The 12,010-nt window shown below is 34.8% G+C and overlaps 1 protein-coding gene and 1 long non-coding RNA gene across 8 annotated transcripts in view; one reads left to right on the top strand and one right to left on the bottom strand.

Annotated features, from left to right (window-relative positions):
* The window catches only part of LOC107998496 (protein cycle), a 41,710-nt gene that overhangs the window by 13,336 nt on the left and 16,364 nt on the right, over positions 1-12,010 (bottom strand). For 4 of the 5 annotated variants that reach the window (XM_062081215.1, XM_062081216.1, XM_062081214.1 and 1 more), the window contains 2 exons: positions 11,475-11,546; positions 9,700-9,937 (listed from right to left, as the gene is read on the bottom strand). In XM_062081215.1, the coding sequence (XP_061937199.1) occupies positions 9,700-9,937; positions 11,475-11,546 (310 nt within the window). The remainder of the gene's footprint in view (positions 1-9,699; positions 9,938-11,474; positions 11,547-12,010) is intronic. The other variant, XM_062081211.1, reaches the window with a different exon arrangement.
* LOC107998504 (uncharacterized) overlaps positions 92-12,010 on the top strand; it is a 130,660-nt gene continuing 118,741 nt past the window's right edge. For 2 of the 3 annotated variants that reach the window (XR_009831728.1, XR_009831727.1), the window contains exons 1-3: positions 92-997; positions 1,107-1,352; positions 1,555-4,337. This is a non-coding gene — a long non-coding RNA (uncharacterized LOC107998504). The remainder of the gene's footprint in view (positions 998-1,106; positions 1,353-1,554; positions 4,338-12,010) is intronic. The other variant, XR_009831730.1, reaches the window with a different exon arrangement.

The raw sequence follows: 12,010 nt of genomic DNA, 5'->3' as shown, positions 1-12,010 counted from the left end.
TATTTCATCGAATTATTTCAATAATACATATTCATTTTCCAAATGTATCTAATTGTATTGTTTATATGGATATATATTTTTCTTTCGTCTGTTATACTTAAAATTGTAAACATTTTTTGTTATACTGTTTTTTCAAGAAATTGAGATTCGTTCGTAACACGTTCGACAAGTTTCGATTTGTTGTCGAATTATCGATCGCGTTTCCTTGTATTTCGATAATCGAAATTGAGTGCGAGATATCACTGTCGTAACGATAATTGTAGTGCTTGGCTGCGTCGTGTTTTCGCGAAGTGTGTGATTTATCTATTGCGTAGTATTTATTTCCATAATTGTTCTTTATTGTTTATATATTAGTGTGTGTTATTAATACATGTTTGTTATCGTAATTAGAAATTTCTTTGGTGACTAAATTATTCTTTTTCTTTCATTTATCTATATTTTATCTATATTTTAGTGTAACAGGTTAGTGTTACGAATATTTCATATTTTAACATTTTAAAGTGAAATTTATGCTTGATCGATATTTTATTTTAATATTTTTGGTTCATTTTATATATTTTATACATTTTATGCTCTTATTTGATAGTTTTGATTTTATTTCGTTAGGCTGTTAATTTTTGGGTTAGCTTCGAAAGCGGGAAAAATTCCAATATGGACGCCATCATAATGACGCAGTAAAATTTGAAATTTCGTACGTATATCATTTTTCTTTTATCCCATCCTATTAATGCAACTTTATTTTTAGAGAATTTTGTTTTGAAAATATTTTTGTGATCGCGTGCAATGCGATCGGTAGAATCAGTGTTTGTTTCGTAAAAGTTTCTTTATAATTCTTCTATAAAATTAGCGAAATTAGAGTCGGTATTTATTCGACGATTGTAATATAAACGAACGGTTAATAGTCTTTTATTTTTTTTTCTTTTTTAAATATTCGTTTTCGGTACAGAGTAGAATCAGTGCATCAAAAGAATTAGATGATCATCCATCACGCGAAGAGGTTATTATTTCATATTTTCTTTCAATTCATTAATTCTTTATATTTTATTTATATTTTTATATTTTATAAGAAAAAAATTATATTTAATGTTTTTTTCTTTTTGTTAAAGGTATCGATAGACTTCATTTCATTAGCCTTGAAATTACAAGGCAACAATATTTGTGACCGCGTGCAATGCGGTTAATAGAATTAGTGTTTGCTTCGTAAAAGTTTTCTTAAATCCTTAAACGGATAACGCGAAATTAGAATCAGTGTTTGCTTCGTGAAAGTTTTTTTAAATCCTTTAATGGATAACGCGAAATTAGAATCAGTGCTTCTCTCAAGAGGACAAGACGATCATCCATCACTCGAACAGGTAATTATCTTTTATTCAATTCAAATTCTTCTTCCTCCATTCGTACGGAACCATTAGATTTTAAAATTTCAAGTCTTTGTATTAAAATCTCAATTTTTAATATTATTATATAATTCCGATAGAATTTTATTCTTTCTTATTACAATTTTTTCAAACAACTGAACCGTGTTTTTAATTATATTGTTCCATTTTTGTGTTACAGATGCTTCATCGTGTCCACAACTACTTGCTACGACAATGGCCTCCTCGATTACTTCCTAGTGGAAACGTTCTTCGCTTCGAACGGTGAGTCGCATGCATTTATGTTCCTCCGGTCGCTCAATCATGTCGTAGGATGAAAGATCCGAATCGACACGAGTGATTGGTTGTATACGTAGATTTTTGCACGAGCACAGTGACCACGGGTACTTAATATACCCGTGAGTAGTAACATTTTTTATGTGTTTTATTTATTAGCATAGGCTAGGTTTTCTTGTGCATCGCGTTTTTGAATGTTTTAATAATAATTCATGTAATATAATATTGATAATAAAGTAAATTGATATTTAAAATTAATAAGTTGTAATATTATAGGTTATATTTAATAGTTTTAGAGTCAAATATTATGTGAATATTTATCTGTGAATTAGAAATGTACATTTCAATTAGTAATAAATGATTGAAATAACGTTAATTAAATAATGGAGAAATCAGATGTTATCCAACTTCGTTGCAATTATTGCATAACAGTTATGAGTTCAAGTATTATCGTTAATGCGATAATAAATTATTTTTAATTTTCATAATAGCGTATTACATGATTTATTTATTCGATTCTTAGAATATTAATAATAATAGAACTTTCGTCGAAGAATGTGAAATCTTATGCACAAGAAGACATTTCGCGACAGGCAGATTTCAGAATCAAAGCAACAAGTTTTGAACATTGTTTTTATATATTTTTCGAATTATGCTTTGATTAAGGAATCGCTTGAGGTTTACTTCCATTAATAATTCAATTAGTTTCAATTATTTTATTTTAAATTGAGTCTCAGTATTCACATTTTTTCTTATCAATAAATTTTTATCAACATTTTTATTCGTTCAATATTAAATTTTTAATATTAAAGTCGTTATAGTAGAATTTATTTAAAGATTAAAATAAAAAAATACATAAACTAAAGAATACTAGCCCGTTAGAAAAAAGATTCATTAATATTTTTTTAGCTCAGGATTTTCAGGTTTAACCCCTTCCGTGTCCATTGCCAGGATCTCACTCACGGGCCCAGGTGCTACTTGAGTGAGAGAGAGGCAATGGGTACGATGATTTTAGTTTATAAGTTTCTAACAATTTCTCAGCGACTGACGATGCGTTAGTGTATCGTGCGCGACGTATTTTCCACATTGTGTGTGCGTGTGGTTAGGCTGTGGAATTGCGTCGTTTCAAAAATTAATCTATTCACAATTACTAATCATTATTATAATATAACATTTACGATAATAATAATTTTAGCCTTGACCTTATTATTTCACGTTATAATAATGATATTAAAATTTATAGCATTTATCCTGATTAACAGGATCATTTCTTTAGAAGACACGTATATTCTTTCGATTTTAAATATTCGCAATTGAGACGCAATGGTCGCTAACCGTCGTCAGTCGATTTCAGGAAAATGGTACGTAAAGTTAGAGTGTGAGAGACGAGCGCCAAGCTCGGGTGTCGGAGGCGTCCCGGGGCGCTTTCCCTAGTGTAGGCTTTTGCGCCCGAGCGTTATGCGTGAGAATCGTTGGAACGAATGTGTTGGTGTGCCTGCTTTGCCAATTTTTAAATATAGGGTCAGGCAGGACAGGTAGCATACTTTCTGGTGCGAATGTTAATGGATAAGTAGGTAGGGCCGGGCAGGTTGTCGCAGTCTCCGCTCGGGTAGGCGCGTTTTCGCGCGGCAACCTGTTTCTGGAAATACAATTTGAAAAGTGGAGGATGCAGCTGGAGAAGAGCGAAGCGTGTCGCTCCTCTCTGGCTTTGTCCATCGACTTTTCGAATTGCGCGGTCGCGGTCGCGATTTCTTCTCGAAACGAACGTCGCGCTCGAGATTCCTCGGCTTAGCTTCCGCGATTTAGTCTTTTTTCTTTCTCTTTTTTCTTGATTCGCGAGCAGGGAATCTCGAGCCTAGATTTAAGTTTCAGCGGGCATCGCGCCCGAAGGAGGAAGACCGAAGAGGCCCGACAAACTGTCGCGAAGAGGGCTGCAACGAATGGCTCCTCATTTTTTGGATCTTATTTAGGTCCAAAGAATGGGAAGTCATTGTTACTACCTCGTCACTGTGCTCGTTTTAGTAATACGTAGTATATGTTGTTGTATCGTCTGGCCGACGCATGCGGGCCCATCACGTAATTTTAACGATTTTTGAATTAGCGTCGCGTATTAAAATATTACGCGATTGTTTTTAATTATTAATTGCAATTAGTATAATTTTTTTATTTAAAATCGTGTTGCAAAAATATTAGTTTCAATTTAATTTTTTTTAAAGTAGCTTTGAATAAATACGGTAGTAATAATAAATTTGTCGAATTAAAAATTACCGTCAACCTTTTTCGCGTTGATGAGCAATAAACGTAGTTTTGAAGTAGTGTCGCGTACACGACGAATGTGGAAGATGGTCCTATTCCTGGACCACTTAATACGATTACAAGACATAAGCGTGGTTGTACAACTACAATGGATCCGTTGTTAGTTTTAATTGTATACGAGTGCATAAATTAGTATTAATAGTGTTACGTAAATTAAAATTACAATAATTCGTTCTTTTTTTTATCGAGTTTTTTTTCGCATTTTTTTTTTCTTTTTGAAAATTTAGCGTTAATGAAGGATCCACTCACGGGTTTGTTCAAATTGAGTGGATAATTTTGGCAGCCCTTCTGGCTACCTTTTTTCTTCGTTCTTTTCCTTTCAGCATCTTCTTGCGAAGAAAGAATACTCCGGCGGGATCAGAAACAGATCAGGTAAATTTTTAGATCTCTGGTAAGTGGGATTTCTCAAATTTCTGTATGTTAGAAATATTCTTGAGTCATTACGAGCTTTATCCTGCTTTTCTCCTTGTCGAACACTACCCTCGCCTTCCTCGTCATTTTGTTATCAGATTTCCATTCACATTCTTCAAAACGAGTCATCCAAATAAATTCTCTCGTTCCAAGCAATCAAATCCACAGTTATAATTTTAGATCATCATTCTTTTATCTCATTCGCATTTTCTCTGATAATTAGAATTTAAGATATTTGTACGTATGTAGGTAGGAATCATTATATTTTTAATAGGCAGAGTTAAGTTTATAATTAATGAAATTATCTCGAAGATAATTTCATTAGATGAACGAGTACTTTATAAGAAAAATGAAATGTATATATAATTAAGTGCATGCTTAAATAAGGTTAAATAGATAAATTAATAGGCAGAATAATGTTTTATGTGAGACATTCATTTTGCTTATTTTTTTAACTATCGATTATTTTTCATTTTCGCGATAACGAAAATGAAATATAACGATAGAAAGTATTTGTTAATCTAGATTTTATTTTTAGGCCTTAATTTTTCTCATAATTTTTTTAATCGTTTTGCACAACGATCAAAGGTCCGTTAGAGAAAGAAATGTCTTTGAAAGTGTACAATTTTTTGCGTGAAAGATGATTTGCGTAGAATGTGATAATTTCCTAACCTAACTCAATCTAATTTGACATAAGTCAGGTTAAAAAACTCGGTGGGTAAAAATAGGATACGGTCGATAAAAAAGGCAGAGTGAAAAAGTGTTGTTATATTTACGACATATTCGAAATTTAACATAATTGATTTTTAACATCCTCGTTTCTGCGTAATTATCAATTTTTATTTAAAATATCGAACTTTAAAGAAAGAAGAATCTTTACGGATTTTAAATGGCAAAAATGCAGTTATAACGTAGCAGTTAATCAATTCAATCGATGGATGTCCCGTGAAGTAATAACTGGCTGCATAATATTCCTTGGAAAGATGTTGTAACGTTCGCTGAACGTAGATGCGTATCTGTATAATTGCACGTTATCGTTCGATGTAAAAAAACTAATAAAATGCTAAATAAGACATCGATAAAAATGCACGGATCGAATAATATTGTTCGTCTTTAATACCTGACGTCTAATAAATTTATATTTCATCACGGTATATTGATTGAATATCAGAAAAGTTGTTTTTCATCGATTAATGGACAGTTTTATTTAATTTGCATAATGAGGATATATCTAAAATACGAGATAATTAATTATTATTATTTTTTCATCCGGTTGGAAAGTCTACAATGGAAAAATTTCATAATTCTATTTTTATTGTCGCACAATTATCGTGTTAAATAGGAATTAATAAGTTTCGGGCTTTTTTCCCCAGTTTTTTAAAATAAATTTTAATTATTGATTCATTTATTTATTTATAATGTATTATCTGTCCTGTTTTATTATAAAAAAAAAAAAAGAAAAGATTTCATCATTTTAATTATAATCATTTACGCGTGGAACTACAACCGAGTACGTTCCACCGTATCGATATAACGCAACGAAGAGGTTATGTTACCGATCCTTACCTTCGAAGCGTTTATTTTCAGAAACTCGGATGCCAAGAGGCACAAGTAACCGATACAATTATTCCATTTTTTTTACGCGACGCACGTTGATCCAAGGATGCATGGTTTTACATGGTTAACGTCCCTGGAAATGTTAATTTATCCGCGAACCGGATACGTATATCGACGGTGGTAATGAACGGTGGTGAGGCAATGAAAGTTTCAATGGACAATAATGGTGGCTGGCGCGGCGGTGGGTTACGATTCGAGAGCCGGTTGGTATGCCGGGTGTGGTCACTCGTTTCGAATATTTAGCCGCACGGTGTAGAGCGCCGCGGCAAGGAAAGCGCCCCGATAAAAGATAAACCTATCTACTTACCGCGTATATCTGGCCGACAGTGAAAAATGCCCGCCAAGCGGCCGACACGAGCTCCGTGCTCAGTCGCGTGACGGAATCTAAAGTGAAAAGGAACTCGTGTCGAGGCTCATTCTTAAACCTTCGAGACTCGCCGCTCAAGTATAATATGTACGTATAGGGCGTTACACGATACTCGCTCTTACGTTATGATTCTTAAAGAGATGGAAAAAGTTTTCTTACGCGCTCGAAGTCGAGTTTGACAGATTTTGAGGTTATCTCTATTTTTCTTTCTTTCACAACGTATTACATACAAAGTATATATATTTTTTTATATTTTATAAAGATTGTTTTATTTAAAAAGAATAGAATTGGAATTATTTAATTTTATTTCAATGAAATTTTTATTTCTGTCTTTTCATACACCATTGGAGAACTTTTATAACTATAGATTCATTGGTGAAACATCTTACGTATGTATATTATCCGAGTACGTTTCTGCACACACCCTGCACCTTGACTCGTTAGCGACATACCGTTACACTTGTTACGAAACGTTTGTTTATAGCTTGTTTGAAAATTGGATCGTGAAAATAGAGATCGCGAGATATCTTTTCTGGTTGAAAACTTTTTTGGAAATGATTCGCGAGAGGATCGGAAGAAAATTAACTTTGTTAACAATTTCATAACACGTCCACGTCGAATGATTTAATCCAATCTAGTATCAGCCTTACGTTACCAGCCAAGCAATACGAGCCAGCCATACGATAAAGGAAACGGACAAGTAATAAGCAAGATAACTAACGCTTCGCAAATACAAGAGAAACGGCTTTTTTTCTTTTTTTTCAATTTAATCGATCCCTATTCGATTATAAAATCCATGCAAAGTACTCTGTTGGTAATATTTATCGTTCTCAATTCGTCGAATAACTCTCTTGCCTATAATTATTTTTATTAAAAAATAAATCAGAAAAATCACACGAAATATCTCGAGCGAATTTATTCAATCGCGCGAGTAGGATCAACAGATATACGATGATACACGGCGGCCCCGTCGATAATCGATGATGATCAGAAGCTCGATCGAGGTAAACGGCTCGGGCAAAAGGTATTATCAACGGGGACGCGTAATTGCAGATCTACATGCCTCGTACCCTTCTCTTTCACCCGTCACAGAGGCCGATCTCTGTGAAAAATGTGTAGCACGCCGGAGAAAGGTTAGCCACGGCTATTAGATATACTATATACACACTTCAGTGGTTCTCAATTACGTGTTATATCGTAACACGAGTGACAGGACGCGAAGTTTGTTCGATCGACCGTTCTGATCATACGGTCGATTATTAATATTGAAAAGTTTCTTTCTGATTGAAACAAAAAAAAAAAGAAAATGTTCCAAATCAATATTTCTTTCAAAGTAATTATCTTTCGAATTGGAAAAAATGGATAAAGCGATGGAAATATTCTTCGCGATACAGAATTGATGATCGAAGTTTGAGAGAATTTTTCGATTTCGAATAAGGGAACCACTGTCAACAGTCTCTTACGATTGCAAAACGCACGGGACGGCCTTTTACAACGAGTAAAAACTTTTCCCCCGCATTGCTTCCAATTAGCGGATTAATGACTTCGGCTTTAATGCGATCGCACTTGCGAGCTCGCATGGGAAAACGGGCGCGGAGAGGGGGTCGAAAGTGAAACCCTTCCGTGACCGATGATTTCGTTTGATCTTTTTTTTTTTTTTTTTTTTTCCCCTCCACAATAAGAAGATTATTACAAGTATTGGGATTCTTTTTGAAAAATTGTGCACGAAAAAGAAATAGCGTGTGATTCTTATCTACGATCCAGCTGTCGCTTATCTAATTATATTCGTTTAGTGGAAAATTGATGAAAAGGTGAAACGAAATTGTCGCGTACGATATATATACATAAAGAAAACGTGTTCGAGGCGAGTTATTCGAATTACGCAAGTGATTCTGAAATACCAGGAAGTCTTACTCGAATGGTATGCACAATCGTATCTCCTATCTCGTTTTCCGAATACGGAATAGGTAATGGCGTATAATCTCATCGTCGGAATCGGTCACTTTCAGACTTTTAGCCGAACGGATACTCGTTTCTCCCTTTCCTTTTTGCAATCGTAGCAATAATAACGCCTATCAAGCACCGTTCGAATCATTATTATCATCGCTGTTTCTTTTCTTTTTTTAACTTTTCGTATATTTCAATTTTTGTATTATTCTTTTTCTCTTTTTCAAAATTTTGAACTCGATGTGTCGAACGTAATCAATTTTTGTATATTATTTTAATACAATGATGGGGCAAGAATATATTTTTCGACAAATTAACTCTTAAGTTTGATTTTTAGAAGAAAAAATCGATTGTTATCATCGCTTTTCTTCTTTTTTTTAAACTTTTCACCTCGATCGTATATTTCAATTTTTGTTTTATTCTTTTTCTCTTTTTCAAAATTTTGAACTCGACGTGTCGAACGTAATCAATTTTTGTATATTATTTTAATACAATGATGGGGCAAGAAGATATTTTTCGATTAATTAACTCTTAAGTTTGATTTTTAGAAGAAAAAGTCGATTGTTATCATCGCTTTTCTTCTTTTTTTTAAACTTTTCACCTCGATCGTATATTTCAATTTTTGTTTTATTCTTTTTCTCTTTTTCAAAATTTTGAACTCGATGTGTCGAACGTAATCAATTTTTGTATATTATTTTAATACAATGATGGGGCAAGAATATATTTTTCGACAAATTAACTCTTAAGTTTGATTTTTAGAAGAAAAAGTCGATTATTTTTCGGGTATCTCGAGCTCGAAGGCGTTAAAATTTCTCGATCGAGTAAAACAAACGCGATTCGAAAATAATTCGATGCCGCGGTTGCGCAACGAGGTTTCGCGACTTGTCTCAACGTGCCGCGGCCATTCGACAGGTTCGCATATTTTCCAATGATGCAACGAGCCGTGCAATAGCTCGTTAAAAATTTATCGAACCACAATGTTGCATCGATAGTTTCTAATCCTTGCTCATCACGAGTCTCGACATCCGAGACGTTGGAAATCGTTGATCTCGCACGTTTGCTGATTCGAAAAAAAAAAAGAGAAAGAAGCGGAAAAAATATGGGCTCGTTGGAACGATTCGAAACGGGACGAGGAAAAAACCCATTGACATTTATCCGTTGTTTGATGAATAAAACGGGACGCAATAAAGCGCAACGTCGCGGTGATTCGATACGATTCGACGTTTGCGTTTCTAATGCGATAATACCACGGTTTGCCATCGTTTATTACGCTCCCTTTCCAATCCTCGAGAAATAAACTTGATAAACCGAATCTTTCGAAATCCTTCCGTATTGGAAATTTCTAAAAATTTGGTGGTATTTTTTTCATTTATCATTGGACGTATTACTTACTTGAAGTATGAGCGTCTTGAGCTCCTGATCGCTGAGGAACGCCGGCTTGTAGTGGCCCTCCGTGTACGAGGTGACGGCGCCCAGAATGGTCTTCAAGTGTTGGACGGCCATCCTGAGCACGGTCAGCTTGTCGAGTTTGCGGGACATGGCGTGGCACATGGGCACCATTGCCGAAAGCTCGGTTATGTACGTGTTCATTTTGTCCCTCCTCCTTTTCTCGATCTCGCTGTGATTTTGCCTGGAAAAACAAGGAAGGGGAAAGGGTTTTTTTAGAATTCGATATTTCCAGATTTTTAGAGATACACGTAAGTCGGGTTTTGGGGAAATTTTGGGGATCCCTTTGAGTAGAAGTTTCTTGGAAACATTTTGGGAGATTTTCTAGGGATTTTTTTAGAAGTCGTATAGGGATTTTTTACTAAGTTTTTAGATGTACTTTTTAAAAAATAGAATTTTGGAAATTTTGGGGATCCTTTCGAGTAGAAATATTTCTTTGAAATATTTTGGGAGCTTTTCTAGAAATTTTTTAGGAATCGTATAAGGACTTTTTGCGAATCTTTTGGATATATTTTAGATAGCGATTTTTTTTGATATTTTGGAAACGTTTTGGGAGATTTTCTAAGAATTTTTTTAGAAATCGTATAGGAATTTTTTGCGAATTTTTTAAATACTTTTAGATAGAAAATTTTCTTCGAGGTAGATGTGATTCGAATTTTGGAAATTTTGGGGGAATGCTTTTTAAGAAAAGAAAAAGAGGAAAGGATTCTTTGACAACCAATGCAGTTTTTTCCTAGAAATTTTTTTAGAAATCGTATAAGTTTTTGCGAATCTTTTGGATATATTTTAGATTAGAGACTTTTTTCGAGGTTTTGAAAATTTTGGGGATCTCTTTGAGTAGAAATTTTGCGAATCTTTTAGATGTACTTTTAGATAGAGACTTTTTTTTCGAAATAGTTATAAAATTTTGAGCGAATGTTTTTTAAGGAAAAAGGAAAGAATTCTTTGGCAACGAATGAAGATTTTTCCTAGAAATTTCTTCGAGAAACTTTTTTTTAGAAACACTCTTAGTTACAGAAATTTCTAAGAAATTTCCTTTCTCCTCGATCTCCTTTCATAAAAGATAATCCATAGAAAAAATTGCAGTAATCGCGAAAATATCGACGGCGACTTCTTAAACTCGTTCTCCCTCTCGAAGAAGAAGACGCGGCGGCCCAGCCGGGAGGAGGGGAATCAATTACAAATAAAGGCGATTCAAGCTGATAAACGCCGCTTTTGTGAGCTGCGTCGCATCGGTGATTCGACCGCGAGGAATTCGCATTCATGCCCCCGTGGCGATCAATTGGCCGTGGCCGGAAGTCGCGGCTACGAGAAACTAGTTTCGATTTATTCGAGCCCAACCACAACTATACCACTCTTTGTCCATCCGAACGTCAACGAATTCACTTATTATTCCCTTTCCTCGTTTATTTTTTTTCCTTTTACGAAAAGAGGAGGGATCTCGAAGGAGTCGTCGAATTCCTCGACTCGATGCAACGTCCCTGTTTCCTCTTTTAAAATCCACAAGAGCAGATTGGATTAATGACGCGGTCGACGAAGCCAGAGGAAGGAAGGAAGGTAGGTCAAGGTGGCGTACCTTGGCAATAATACCTGACATAATACAACAACGTAACCGTCGAGCAAGCTTTAAAAACCCTTGGTGCGGTTTCCCCGATAAAAAACGATTCCTCGATCGATTTGATCGATTTACCGTCGCTTTCAGGTCGATCATAGATGCTTACTTTTTGCTGTCGTCGTTTGTGCGAACTGATTTGGCATCGTCTCCCGCGTCGTCCAATAAATCACTACCGTCGCTGGAACAGAAAGGAGATGGTATTCTTAGAGTATTTTTCTTGCACAGTCATGCACACGATATTTCCAAATCGCAAAATTTAATCTAAGGAAATTATACGGCGTTCCCTTCTTTTCGTTGGACTGTGGGAAATATAATGCGAATAATAATTAAAGGAAGACCTACACGAGCGTCGAAACATGAAGAAAGGGTACGTAACTAACGAATCAATTTCTTCCCTGGACCCCTTTGAAAATTTCACCAACTTCCTCCTCCCCGCTGCTTCTCGAGAATTAATTTTCACGTTTTCTTTTTCTCTCTCTCGGATAATGTTCCAAATTTATCAAAATAAACGGATTATCGATTACAGGGATTTTAAACGAACAATTTGAAAAAGGGAAAGAGTTAACTTGGAATAACTTGGTATAAATTAATTCTTATTCACCTTAAATTATATACATATATAAGATTCAGATGTTAGGAAGA

This window comes from Apis cerana, linkage group LG11, assembly GCF_029169275.1.
Source record: "Apis cerana isolate GH-2021 linkage group LG11, AcerK_1.0, whole genome shotgun sequence".
In the NCBI taxonomy this organism is placed as follows: Eukaryota; Metazoa; Arthropoda; class Insecta; order Hymenoptera; family Apidae; genus Apis; species Apis cerana.
Note: the sequence above shows the minus strand (reverse complement) of the source record. Positions and strands in the feature narration are given on the sequence as shown.